The sequence below is a fragment of the Myxine glutinosa genome, chromosome 12, assembly GCF_964187855.1.
Source record: "Myxine glutinosa chromosome 12, kmMyxGlut1.1, whole genome shotgun sequence".
NCBI classification, from domain to species: domain Eukaryota; kingdom Metazoa; phylum Chordata; class Myxini; order Myxiniformes; family Myxinidae; genus Myxine; species Myxine glutinosa.
In genome coordinates this window covers 78533244-78546952 of record NC_136272.1, presented here as the reverse complement: position 1 = coordinate 78546952, position 13709 = coordinate 78533244, and the positions used below count along the sequence as shown (strand labels likewise).

The 13709-nt window shown below is 43.8% G+C and overlaps 2 protein-coding genes across 4 annotated transcripts in view; one reads left to right on the top strand and one right to left on the bottom strand.

Moving 5' to 3' along the window:
• Positions 1 to 3826, top strand: part of MARS1 (methionyl-tRNA synthetase 1) — a 63931-nt gene extending 60105 nt beyond the window's left edge. The window contains exon 21 of the mRNA XM_078766046.1: positions 3292 to 3826. Within this exon, the coding sequence (XP_078622172.1) occupies positions 3292 to 3321 (30 nt within the window). The 3' untranslated portion in view covers positions 3322 to 3826. The remainder of the gene's footprint in view (positions 1 to 3291) is intronic.
• Positions 3550 to 13709, bottom strand: part of NBR1 (NBR1 autophagy cargo receptor) — a 69192-nt gene continuing 59032 nt past the window's right edge. For all 3 annotated transcript variants that reach the window (XM_068131937.2, XM_068131938.2, XM_068131940.2), the window contains 5 exons: positions 12612 to 12743; positions 5746 to 6241; positions 4873 to 4986; positions 4710 to 4791; positions 3550 to 4595 (listed from right to left, as the gene is read on the bottom strand). In XM_068131937.2, coding sequence (XP_067988038.2) covers positions 4440 to 4595; positions 4710 to 4791; positions 4873 to 4986; positions 5746 to 6241; positions 12612 to 12743 — 980 coding nt within the window. In that variant the 3' untranslated portion in view covers positions 3550 to 4439. The remainder of the gene's footprint in view (positions 4596 to 4709; positions 4792 to 4872; positions 4987 to 5745; positions 6242 to 12611; positions 12744 to 13709) is intronic.

The window sequence follows — 13709 nt, the reverse complement described above, 5'->3', positions numbered from 1 at the left end:
TTCCTCATCCACATCTTATCCTACCCCTCCCCCCCCTGTTCTGAACCCGATGCTCCCCCTTCCTCTTCCTCTTCATTAACGGTATGGACCTCAAACATCCGGGGCCTTCGCTCAAACTTGACTGATCTCTCCATACAGGTTGCTTCTGACAAACCAGATGTGATCTGCTTAACAGAAACTTTCCTCCTTCATGATGTCTCTGATGCCTTGGTATCTCTCCCAGGTTACTCCCTCCTCCGGTATGATAGACCTGAGCCTCGTCCTGGAGGTGGGGTTGCTATCTTTATAAAAAATCAATTCCTCACTCGCCCTCCACTGCCCTCTCTCCACCTCACCCCCAGGAATACCTTTGGCTACGGCTTCCCCTTCGCTCCCACCTTTTGTTCATATGTGTGTTGTACCGTCCACCAAACAGCGATGAGTCCATCTACATCTCGCTGTCTGATAATATGGACCAACTTCTATCTACCCATCCCAACTCTCTCTTCCTCATATGTGGTGATTTCAATTGTCACCATGCCAGTTGGCTGGGTGTGGGTACCTCTCTCACCAGCCATGGCTCTTCAGCAAAGGACTTCTGCGACTCACTGGGACTGACACAATCTGTCAATTTCCCGACCCGGATCTCAGTCAACGGAGCATCTTCTCTTCTGGATTTGATTATGACAAACTTCCCTGAAAATGTCTGCTGCTCTTCTTCTGCTCCAATCGGCTCATCTGATCATGTGCTTGTCAAAGTGGACATCTCTCTGACCATTCTCAGAGAGCCTCCTCAGCGTCGACGAGTCTGGCATTTCACTCAGGCCAACTGGCACGGTCTTCAAGCAGCCATCAATCATCTGGACTGGTCTCCCATCTCTACCGCCTCTGACATCAACTCATCCTGGGAATTCTTTCAAAGTAAATTGCTCTCTCTCATGCACAGATTTATCCCACCTCGTCTTCAGTTGTCATACCCTTCCTCCCGTCCATGGTACACGGAATCTTGTGGTGAGGCTGTTGCCCTGAAACAACTTGCTTTCGTCTCCTGGAAAGCAAATCCAACAGAAGGAAATCTCATTTCCTTTCACAAAGCCCGAAACAAGTGTGTGTCCACCCTCAGGAGAGCCAGGAAACAATATCTCACTGTTCTCAAGACCTAACTCTCTTATCTGTCTCCCTCTTCCAAATCCTGGTGGCGTCTGGTCAAATCTGTTTCTGGTATTTGTTCCCCCTCCATCCCCTCCTTCACCTCAAACGGCTTAACGGCTGACTCCGCACGTGAAAAAGCTGAATGCCTCAACTCTGTGTTTGCCTCTAAATCTTGTGTCCCAAACACATCCCTCTCTGTACCCACCGTACCCAGTCGTACCCAGCTGCTCCTGGACTCTGTGTCCTTTCCTCCTGACAAGGTGGAAAAGTTTCTGTCAACCCTCGACTCTGATTCTGCAACTGGTCCTGACGGCATCAGCCCACGGGTCCTAAAATCATGTGCTTCCGCTCTTTCACTCCCTCTTTCTGTTCTCTTCACCCTCTCTTTTGCTCAAGGTCATCTGCCATCTGCTTGGAAATCAGCCAACATCACCGCTTTGCACAAAAAAGGTGCAAAAACAGATCCCAGCAACTACAGACCAATCAGCCTTCTCCCAATTATCAGCAAAGTCATGGAATCCATCATTGCTTCAGATATGAAATCTTTCCTCTTCTCCAATGGCTTGATCTCTGATCATCAATTTGGTTTCAGACCTGGTCACTCTACTCTGGACATGCTGCTTCTGCTTTCTCAACAATGGATGGAGGTCCTCAACGCCAAACAGGAAATTAGAGCCGTCTCCCTTGACATTTCACGTGCCTTCGATACGGTCTGGCACCCTGCTCTGCTCACCAAACTCTCCTCCTTTGGTATCCATGGAAATCTCCACGCATGGCTGGCGGACTTCCTCTCTGGTCGTAGTCAACGTGTGGCCCTGAATGGGTTTCTCTCATCTCCTCTACCTGTTCAGGCTGGAGTTCCCCAAGGTAGTGTTCTGGGCCCTGTGCTTTTTCTGGTCTTCATCAATGATCTCTCTGACTCTCTTGAAAATCCTCTCTATCTCTTTGCTGACGACTCTACTCTCTGTCGCTCCATTCCTCATCCCTCAGATCGGCAGTCTGCAGCCTCCTCACTCTCTGCAGACCTGGACAAAATCACAGACTGGGCAAACAAATGGAACATGTCTTTCAATCCTGATAAATCTCACACTCTTACGATGTCTCTCTGAAAAGACCGACTGGAAAACCCTCCCATCCACTTTCTGAATAATCCTCTCCAAGAAGTTCTGTCACTCAAGCTTTTGGGTCTCACTATTTGCCATGATCTTTCCTGGGAAAACCACATTTCAAATCTGGCCTCCAAAGCCAGTCGCCGACTGGGCATCCTCCGTCGTGCGAAGTCCTTCCTTGGCACACCTGAGCTCCTCACCACATACAAGGCTTTCATCCGCAGCTCTATGGAATACTGCTCTCCCCTCTGGTCTGGTGCTCCTGCCTCACACCTAGCCCGTCCTCACGCTGTTGAAACCAAAGCGTTCAGAATCATTGGAATCTCCCACGATGAAGCTAACTCCAAGGGCCTTTCACTCACTCACCGCAGGCAGGTTGGTGGTCTTTCCGTCTTCTACCGACTCCTCTCTGGCCTTGCCCCCCCCAGCCCTCTCTGGGCTCTGTCCCCCAAATATTCCTTCAGGTCGCACAAGATCTGCCTGCAACCCTCTTATGGTTAAACTGCCAAAATCAAGACTTTCTGCTCACCTTCACTCCTTCATTCCTCTTTTCTCCCGCCTCTGGAACAAACTCCCTCACTCTCTTCAATCCCACTCCACCCTCCAGGTCTTTAAAACAGCTGTTCACCACCATCTCTTATCCTCCCCCATCCAAAACCTTGATCTTTTCTACCCCCGCTAATTTCGGTCCCCTTGTGTTTTATACTTCTCCCGCCCCCCCCCCCCCCCCTTCCCACGCCTCCTGCCCCCAAGCCCTCTCCCTCCCACACTTCTCCCTGCTCTCAAATGTTGTGGTTGTGTGCTTCCCCTTCTCTCCCCATCTTGTCTTCTGCTCCCTCTTTTTGTATATTTTGTTTGTCTGGTTGATTTGTTTGTGAAATAAATGTTAGCTCTTTCACGAGCCTCGATTCAGTATACAAAAAAAAAAAAACGCATCAAAAAAAAACGCATCAAAAAAGGTAAACGCATTAAAAAACGTAAAGTCTCCTGTAGTCACTACCTCCTCCTCTTCTTCTCTACCTCCCCGCCCCCTCCCCTCCTCTCCCCCCAGGCAGGTCAGAGTACGAAAACTGAAGATTGAATGTACAGATCCACATGTGATCCACTCCGTTGACCAAACTTTGAACATAAGGCACTGGTGCTTCTGCCATTGGAACAGCCCTTTCCATGGTCCAAACCAAATTAAATGGAGGTCCAGAGTTGCTTCCGGCAGTGCAAATAAACCTTATTCCCTCTGTATGCTCGAATACATCGTTGTACAGAAAAATGAAAGATGGAAGGAAAAAAAAAAAAGTACATGTGGAACAAGTGAATTTCTAATCATTATTTATTGTGCCTTTCACACAGTGGTATACTTCACAACGACTGTGCCACCCACAATATAACTGCCCGTACTTCCTAGTTGAAATCTGTGCATTGCCACGCCAGACCTTAACCAATTGGTCCCATCATCTGTTGTAGACGATACCAAGCTCGCAGGTGTCCTTCAAACAATGTTTCAACGAAACTGTGGTTGTGGTTATTCTCACGAGCTGCATATTCTGTGTTCAGGATGATGTGGTTATTATGGTCATGTAAGCTTGGCATGTCTTGGCTAAAAACTATTTTTGAACATACTAACCACCTGAGTTTTCATGGGAGCTACGCTTTGGTTTTAAAATGGAGCCCAAGCTACTGAACTTGTCATGTGTACAAAAGCCAAGGTTTCGATCGACCACAGCCTGGTCTTCAACTGCCTAATGCCAAACCTACACGAACCGTAGTCTTGGGCAGAAGCCCTAATGTTGAGATTTACAAACTGTTATTAATATTCCCATTTGAAGACAACTCTGTGGTCCAAACCTGGGCCTTTGTCCATATGACCAATACATTAAATGATGTGCCTAGTTTCCTTATCTTAACTGCTGTTCCCCTACCCCCTCTACTTTTTAAAAAATACTCTGGCCTCAACACAGGGACCCTCTCCCCATCTTTGTGTGCAAGCTACATGACATGCTCCAATCCCATTAAATAAAAACCAGCTTAATATCTTTATGCAACAGAGATTATCAAATGTTTATACTATAGTTGCTTAATTACCTTGAATTGAGAATTGAGAAAAGTTCCTTTTATGAAGATCCCACTAAATCAAGTTGCCCTTTTCAAGATTTGTTCAAATTAATGTTTAGGGCTCATTATCCATTCTTCAACATCGAGCGCTCAACGGTGGTGGTACCAATGGGCATCGGTCAGCTGCAAAAGGTCAGCCACTGTAGCAGGGAGGTCACCGCCATGGCGACGCAGCAGCTGGGAATTGAGAGCACGGTCACCGAAGCCCATTTCGAGCAGCAAAGCCTGGCCAGTTTCAATTTGGGGCTGGAACGGGAGGGAGGGGACATGTTTATCAATTTTCACTTCCGCAAGACAAATCCATCATCCACCACCGCACCATATGACGGGTGTAGGCAGAAGAGCCGGTAGTTTACCCACCTGAGCCTGAGGTTTGAAGATGGAGCGAAGTGCAGCAGAGGCACAGGTCAAAGCGTCGTTTACCAAGTGCCGTGAATTGTAGCTGAGAAACAAACATGGCGACATGAAGAAACATTTCAGGAACCAAAAGCACGTTCCCATGGCAAGCAAGGCTCCCGCGTACCTCGTTTGAAGTTGAAGTGGAGAAGGTTGGTTGTTGACTGTATTCGTATAAATGGTGTTTGATACGGTAGTTGTCTTCACCTCGCTACTTGCAGCATCCTCCAAATTAAATGGCCTATGGGTGGATTCACAAGGAAACAGAGGACGGACACATCATGATTGGTCGCCTTGGTCTCTGCCACAGCAATGGAGTGAAGAGCACACGAAATGTGACGTGTCGGTAGTTGTTCTTCAAGATGAGTTTGCAAGATGAGTTTGCAACAATAAGGTATTTGGGTTTTAAAATCCTCAACTCTGTTTTTATTTTATTTTTAATGGAACCACGCTGCTGAGGTTGTAAAATAATATTTAAAAACAGGTTTTAATTGCAAAACGTAATCATGTTAACACTTTCTCCAAAAATATTTATGGAACAAGTACTGGTACAGAAAATCTTAAACCGGTACATACCTGATTGTTATTTTTGGAATAAAAGTATAATTTGACGGGAATGTGTCGATGGATAGGCCTACGCCTACGTTAGATGTCAACCCACCTGAACGTTTGATCTCAATTAAAGGCTGCACGAAAAATTAAAGAGGAGAGACAATCAATTCTCTCTTCTCAACTCATGTTGGTCTGCAAAATGACCTTTGACCTGTTCAATCCAAAATTGAGTCAGTCCATCTGTGTTTTACAGTCGTTAAGTACGGTTGAAATCTCTCGAGTGGTAACAAGTTATCACGATAACAAAATCATAACGCACGGATGGACAACCCAAAAACATAATGCCTTTGGCAGTGGAGGCATAAAAAGGTGTCTTGCCATTTTTTATGAATTGGATTTTAAACTGAAGTGACGGTGGGTGGGATGGAACAAGGTAATTAAACCTCACCTGTGTGTTGTTTTGTCCAAAATATCATCGGCGAGCTCAAGTCTTTGATATCCCTGATCTTGTAATTCATAATCTGCAAGGAGTCCACTCGCTTCCTCCTCATTCACCGTTCTCTCCAATGCGTGTGCATCTCCCTGCGTTTGATCGGCTGTATCTATCGCCACCATTGCACCTTCATCGCGATTCATTTCCAGGTGTGATAAGCCCACTCCATCCTGCATTTCCTTCTGGTTAAATAAATCATTGATTCCTGCTGCAGTCGGGCTGAGGACGGCAGCCTCGTCACGGCCCACCTCCTCCAACCACAGATTTGCTCCTGGTTTTGAAGAATTACTCGCTGTTTCAGCCTTCATAAAAGGTTGCGAAGTGTCAAAACACACTGGCAGAGTAATGACAAAGTCTTCAGTGTCTGAAGGCTGTGTGCCACTGTCTGTGCTCTCCATAGAACTTAGACTGAAATCTTCAACTTGATCGTGCGGGGTGGAAAATCCGGACCCTGGAGGTGAGGGAAGGATATGAAGATAAGTACCGTCGTTAAAAAAGGTACACCCCACAGACTTTCCAAAATAAAGCTGCACACCCCCCTTCCCACACCAAATATGTGTATGAAGAAATTCATATTATCTTGTCATCGCAATCATCTTCACCATTCTCATTCATTGCCCTTTCACTGGAGAAAATAAACTCCTGGGCGATCACATTGACGTGTGCATATCAAAGCTCACATGGATTTGTTTGTAGTGGTAGTTATGTGTGTCCATATGCACACCAGTGAAAAATTCCCATGAAAATCCAGACACCAAAACATTCCTGCACGAGGGGGGGCAACTAAGTAGCTTTGCCTACACCCCACCGGCAATAAGAAAAGGCTGTGTGTGTGTCTCCTCTATAACTCCAAAACAATGCAACCTTGCAGCCCCAAACTTTGCATGCATACTTCTCGAACCCCAAGGGAGTGCATGAATGAAAACTGGGTGTGGGTGTGTTTAAACACCCATCTTGAAGATGATTAGGAGGCTTATTGTCCCCCGTCGCACCGCGGAGCAAAAGGGGGACTATGGTTTTCCCTTCCGTCCGTGTGTGCGTGTGTGCGTGCGTAAGCGAAGGACCGCATCCAAGATGGCCACCACCATATACATGTCAACCTTGTGAGCGAAATATCTTGAAAAATAAGCGAAGTACCAACTTATAATCTGGTGTGTGTGTATCTAGGCAGAAGGAAGAAGGCTATTGAAAATTGGGTCGCCACGTCAAAATCCAAGATGGCCACCGCCATGTATGTCTGATCCTTGTGAGATGAATATCTTGAAAAATAAGCGAAGTACCAACTTCTAATCTGGTGTGTGGGTGTATCTCGGCATAAGGAAGAACGCCATTGAAAATTGGGTCGCCACGTCAAAATCCAAGATGGCCGCCACCATATACATGTCTGAACTTTGTGAGCGGAATATCTCGAAAAATAAGCGAAGTACCAACTTCTAATCTGGTGTGTGGGTGTATCTAGGCATAAGGAAGAACGCTATTGAAAATTGGGTCGCCACGTCAAAATCCAAGATGGCCGCCTTGCGTCTTCCACTTTGCGAACTCGCATCACTTCACCGACGGGGGACCTAGGCGTAACGCTTGTTTAATTAAAACAAAAATATAGCATTAGCCTTTACAAACAATTAAACTTAAATAATTAAAACAATAGGCTTTGACCTTGGTCAGTCCGCTATCCCTCGCAGGGGTCTTGTACTTTTTCGGCCTGCTCAAGAACGCCTTTCCTTGGAACAGATCGCAACGGTTTCTGAACGATTCAGCGCTCAAAATTTGCTTTCACTTTCCTCACTCAGATCATTGAATGTCTTTTTATGTTGAAGACTTCAGTCATGGACTATATAGTCCTCATTGAGGCCAGTCCTTAACTAAAAGAGCTGCCTTGATCAAAAAGTGAAGGAGAGAATAGTGTAAGAGTTTTTGAGGAAGAAAAAAATAAATCTGCTTTTTCAAAAGGGGAGGTCATAAGTGTTTGGAAAGACATGGGAAGGTAAAGATTTCCAGTGTTTGGCAGTGGAAGGGGAAGAAACAAACACCATAACGGCTCACCCTTGAGTTGCCCATGGTCTGATCTTCATACCTATGAACGCTGTACACATCGCTATTGCAGGTGTTATCGTTTTCAAATCAGGAGCTTTGAGCGATTTTATGCATTATATGATGCGATTTTCCACAATAGCCTCTCACGGATGAATTAAAGTGTATAATCAAAGTTATGATATTTTAAAAAGAGAGCAGGAAATCTATATAGAATTACAGATAAAAATATAAACCACCTTTAGAGGCCATTTTTCCCCGCAAAGCGGGGGTTGGCCTTTTTCGGGAACCGTGGTTGTTGTTGTTTTCGGTCCCCTTTTTGAAGCAATGTTTTACGGCCGGATGCCCTTCCTGACGCCAACCCTTTTTGCCGCCTTTAACGACAAACAGGGAATTACCAGTGAACTGGTACTCAATTAGCCGACCTCGGAAGGATGACAGGCTGAGTCAACCCCCCTGGCGTTAATTCAGCAATCGACCGGGATTCGAACCCAGGATCCTAGGAATCCTAAGCCCTTTACAGATGACAGATATAGAATTACAGATGATATAAGATAAAGGCTCCTTTGTTCACCGCTGGTATGTCTGGCATATATCTATACCTATAAAAGGCTAATATCTCTATCTCTCTATCTCTCTCTCTCTGTGTCTGTGCCTGTGCCTGTACCTGTACCTGTGCTGGGGCCTGCGGTGTCGTGCGGAGCCTTGCCTGCTAAAAATGTTTTCTTTTTCTCCTTTAGTGTGATCTGCTTTCATTATATTAATATAATTATATTAACATACCGATAAAATATACAGATATAAAATTTAAAAAAAACATATAAAAACCAATGTCGAGTCCTTAAACCACTTGGCTTCCATGGTGATACAGTGGCTTGCTACTCTGTGGTGACATCCCAGGAGTTAGAAGGTAAAATAAATTAGAGGATTAAAGCAACAGGACAATCACGATGTCCGAGTGGTATGCAAACTTGCTCTGAGCCGCCTAGGCTGGGGCTGAATCCCGACTCACCTATAAACTGTCTTTTTTTTTTGGCCCAGAAATTTTTGCCCACTCCTCCATGCAGAATTCTTTCAGCTGTACGATGTTTGATGGGTTTCTTGCATGCACAGCTCGTTTCAAATCCCCCCACATCTCGATGGGATTTAGATCCAGGCTTTGACTTGGCCATTCCAGAACCCTCCATTTCTTTCTTTTCAGCCATTCCCTTGGTGGATTTACTGGTATGTTTAGGGTCATTGTCATGTTGCAAGGTCCACCTTCGGTTGAGCTTCAACTTTCTGACAGATGGCCTCACATTATCCTCAAGCACCCTCTGGTACAATGAAGAATTCATAGTGGATTCTATGATTGTGAGCTGCCCAGGCCTTGATGCAGCAAAGCTGCCCCAAACCATAATATTTCCACCACCATGCTTTACAGTTGGTATCAGGTTCTTGTGGTCAAATGCTGTCTTTGGTTTTCGCCAAACATGTCTTCTGGTACTGTGGCCAAATAGCTCTACCTTTGACTCATCTGTCCAGAGCACATTGTTCCAGAAGTGCTGGTCTTTGCCTTGGTGTTCATTGCCAACTTTAGTCTTGCCCTGATGTTCTTTCTGGACAGCAGAGGTTTCCTCCTGGCACACCTCCAAAGTAGATCAAATTTGTGCAGCCTCTTTTTAATGGTAGATTCGTACACTTTGACATCAACAATGGCAAGAGCTACCTGTAGGTCCCGTGATGACATTCTGGGGTTCTTAGAGACTTCTTTCAGCATCTTGCGGTCTGCTCTCGGGCTGAACTTGCTGGGGCGGCCTGGCCTGAACAAGTTGGCAGTTGTTTGGAATCTTCTCCACTTGTAGATGATCTTCCGGACAGTCGAATGATTGATTTCAAATTGTTTGGAGATCTTTTTAAATCCCTTCCCAGACTCGTAGGCATCTATAACCTTCTTTCTGAAGGCCTCAGAGAGAGCTCTTTTGATCTAGGCATGGTGACGCCACACACTTCAACAACAAAGAGCAAACCAAAGTAAATGTCTGAGGTTTAAATAAGACAGGTTCCTCCAAGATCCTCTCTAACGATGTTCTAATCATTTGCACCTGAGCTGGTGCACCTGATTCTAATTTTAGGTATTTGAAGTAGTGATAAATGTAGGGGTGTACTTACTTTTTCCACATGCAAAATTTGCACTTATGTTTATTTAAATTATACAATGGACTACAAAATGTAAATGTTTCATGATATTTGTTATATTATATCACCTTTATCTATCAATATTGTTGAAATGAAGATCAAATATCTATGTTGAAATATGTTGAAAAATGTTGAAAAAGTCAAAGCTTTACATGGGGTGTACTTACTTTTTCGCGTGACTGTATATATATATGAATTCATCTTGAATTCTCCAACTTTTATTGAGCAAACAATTACTCGACATTTCAGTCAACAACACAAAACAACTGTGCATCCAATGACCTTTCTCAAGAGTAAATAAATAACTGCATCCCCTTTGTATCAATGCAAAAAAGATGGTGGGCACAGTCGGATTGACCAATTAAAAAATATATAAATATATTGTCACGTCTGAAGCTCCCGTTAACACAAACCCCAGCGCTGAGACCCTGGTCTCGTAAAATGGATGGAACGATCTTCTATTGCACCGTGTTCAATTAATTGTTTCTAACTTTACTGTTCTCAATGGATATTTCAATTGGGCTGAAATAATGGCTATAAAGGACTAACCTGACTATAAGTTACATGTGATGCTGAGGAAGCAACGTATGTAACAAATGACTTAACCTGACAGGTCCCTGTTACATGGCAATCTAACCGCTACTCGAAACACACGGATCATACTCCAATTACCAAAGTCTGGCTGTGGATCCCCCCACTTCCACATAACAATATAAATGCAAGTTGCCCGATTGCATCTGATCGGGGTAAACATCGTACACACAGCACGTACAATGCTGAGGGATACATCACTTAAGAGCTCTTGGGTCCATACAGTGCAGGTGGAGGTTTTTGAAATATCAAAAGTCATTCAGAATCCCTGGTGTTGGGCTAGCGGCTAGGGTGCCGGCTTAGGATCCTAGGATCCTGGGTTCGAATCCCGGTCAATCGCTGAATTAACACCAAGGGGGTTGACTCAGCCTGTCATCCTTCCGAGGTCGGCTAATTGAGTACCAGTTCACTGGTAATTCCCTGTTTGTCGTTAAAGGCGGCAAAAAGGGTTGGCGTCAGGAAGGGCATCCGGCCGTAAAACATTGCTTCAAAAAGGGGACCGAAAAACAACAACAACCACGGTTCCCGAAAAAGGACAACCCCCGCTTTGCGGCGAAAAATGGCCTCTAAAGGTGGTTTTATTCAGTTACAAGTTATTTGCATTTTTTGTACGTCAACGTTTTTTGTACACATGGTATATGTCAACTTATCATTACAAAGAGAAACTGGAACTCCATTACTAAACCTTCCACGATATTTTCATTAATATGTGAGGCGTACAAAAGAATGCTGACAATGCCTTGTGTGAGTGAAAGCATGAAGTTTCACGGGCGGTATAAAATCTCAGTGTGGCTGGTTTGCTGCCGAACTGGAAGAAAAAAAAAATTGGCAATTCTGTCAACCTATAATTACCTTTCCGTCAAGTTGCGTCATCAAGAAATCCACTGCATCAGCAGCACAGCCACCCTCCCAGCAATGATGCAACTATCAGTCAGGCTGTATTCAAAATAATAATTCTCCCACCTAAAACACTCACTTCTCCCCCACCATCCCCTTCCCTTCCTTGCTTCTCTCTCCCCCAACCACGATTACAACCACTAGTTTTCATCTCGTTATAAGGAACCCTGGTGTTGGGCTAGCGGCTAGGGTGCCAGCTTAGGATCCAAGGATCCTGGGTTCGAATCCCGGTCGATCGCTGAATTAACGCCAGGGGGGGTTGACTCAGCCTGTCATCCTTCCGAGGTCGGCAAATTGAGTACCAGTTCACTGGTAATTCCCTGCTTGTCGTAAAAAGGCGACAAAAAGGGTTGGCGGCAGGAAGGGCATCCGGCCGTAAAACATTGCTTCAAAAAGGAGACCAAAAAACAACAACCACGGTCCCTGAAAAAGGCCAACCCCCGCTTTGCGTTTTTTCAGTTTTTCAACTGAAATTCAATTCAACGTTTTCATCTAAAGGTGGTTTTTTTTTTTTTGTTTGTTTTTATATGGAACGGTTCAGGGGCGTATAAAAGTCAAACAAATAAACGATTAAATAAATGAACAGGATTATAACTAATTAATTGACATATGTGGGAAAATTATATGCTCAGACCAGGAAATGAACCCAGTTCCTTTGGAAAATCGTACCAGTGCTCTTCCATCTGAGCTATCTGGGCAACCCAGGGTTTTGAGCTAGCTGGGCGTCCCATTTTGCAACTTGAAAAGAGAAAAAGAAGCGACGCAACATCTGATCTCTGCGAACACTAAACAAATTCTTAATATTGTTTTTTGGCGAATAAGTGTGCATATTACTAAAATTAACACTGGGTTGCTAACAGTAAACAAAATGCTTCTGCAATAAAATAATTTGGAAATATTGACAGTCAATAAACCGTGTTACTGCAACGTAACATATATAAGTTATGCTCAACTACCGTCAGCGGAGCGACGGGTTCAATACTCATAATTGTTCTCAAAGACCATATCTATATTAAAATAAATAACGAGGGTTATGGATCAAGGTCACATTCACATAATAAGGCAATTTATACAACGATTCAATTCCGCTATTGTTAAATCATCCAAAATCCTCAGATTCTCACCATTACTGCAAGAACTCCAAGGCTCTTGAGACTCGTCTAAGGTCAATGACCGAATGACTGTTTCACAGACAAACTCTGTGCTGCTCATCCCCTCATCTGCCACCGCACCACCTGCATTTTCTTGCACCACAACTACAAAAAGGAAAGAGTTCAACCACACAGGTATCAGCAATTCAACCATCACAAAATGTCAATCTCAATCCTTCAATAAAAAGGTTTGCAAAGTTTGATTCACCGTTTACAAATTGTCCAATCGTATACAAAGAGGAAACAACCAGCGAGGGCAAAAATTCACTCTGCCCGCATCGACAACACAAATGAGAACTGAGAAACGATTTTGAATTGAGGTTGTGAACAGCGATCCCCTGGATCTCCCTACAAAGCACGTGAACATTGTTAGCAATTTGTCCATTCTTGGTAATGAGTGTCATTATGTAGTACGTACTGTGAGAAAGTGATGGGCCTCCTTGAAAATAAACATTTTTATTGTCATCTTGACATATTTTGATAAATAAAAAGGTGTTATAATGATCATGTTTTATTAATGAAACAAAAATGAATTGTATTTTATAATATTAATGAATGAAATTTCAGAATTTGGTGTGAACACCTTTTCCATGAAAAACAGCAGATAAACCTTTTTGGAATTCTTTCCTATAATTTGTAGGGAAATTTCATTGGAAGGATGTTCCAGTCATTCTGCAATGTTTCCCATAATTCATCTTTTGATTTTGGTTGTTTTTCGTTATTCCATAAGGCTTCGGCTATCACTTGCCTTTCACTAATTTGTAATTTCTCTCTTGCAGGCAATATGAACGCATACATCTTGGCTGAGATATCAAATGTGACGAGACTCAAAATAATAGTTTTAGACCAAGAAGACAATTCCTTGAAAGAAATATTCCACAAAACGGGTATTTCCAGAGATGATGTGTCATTAAAACAAAAATGTAGAAGCAGAATGAGACCAGAGAAGTTAAATATAGAAAACGGATTAGAAGGCCAAAGAAACTCAACAAAACAGATGAGCAACACTCAAAGATAAGTTCCTTAACCCCCAAAAGGTAACCTGGGGTTTTGAAGACCCAAATGTAAGCT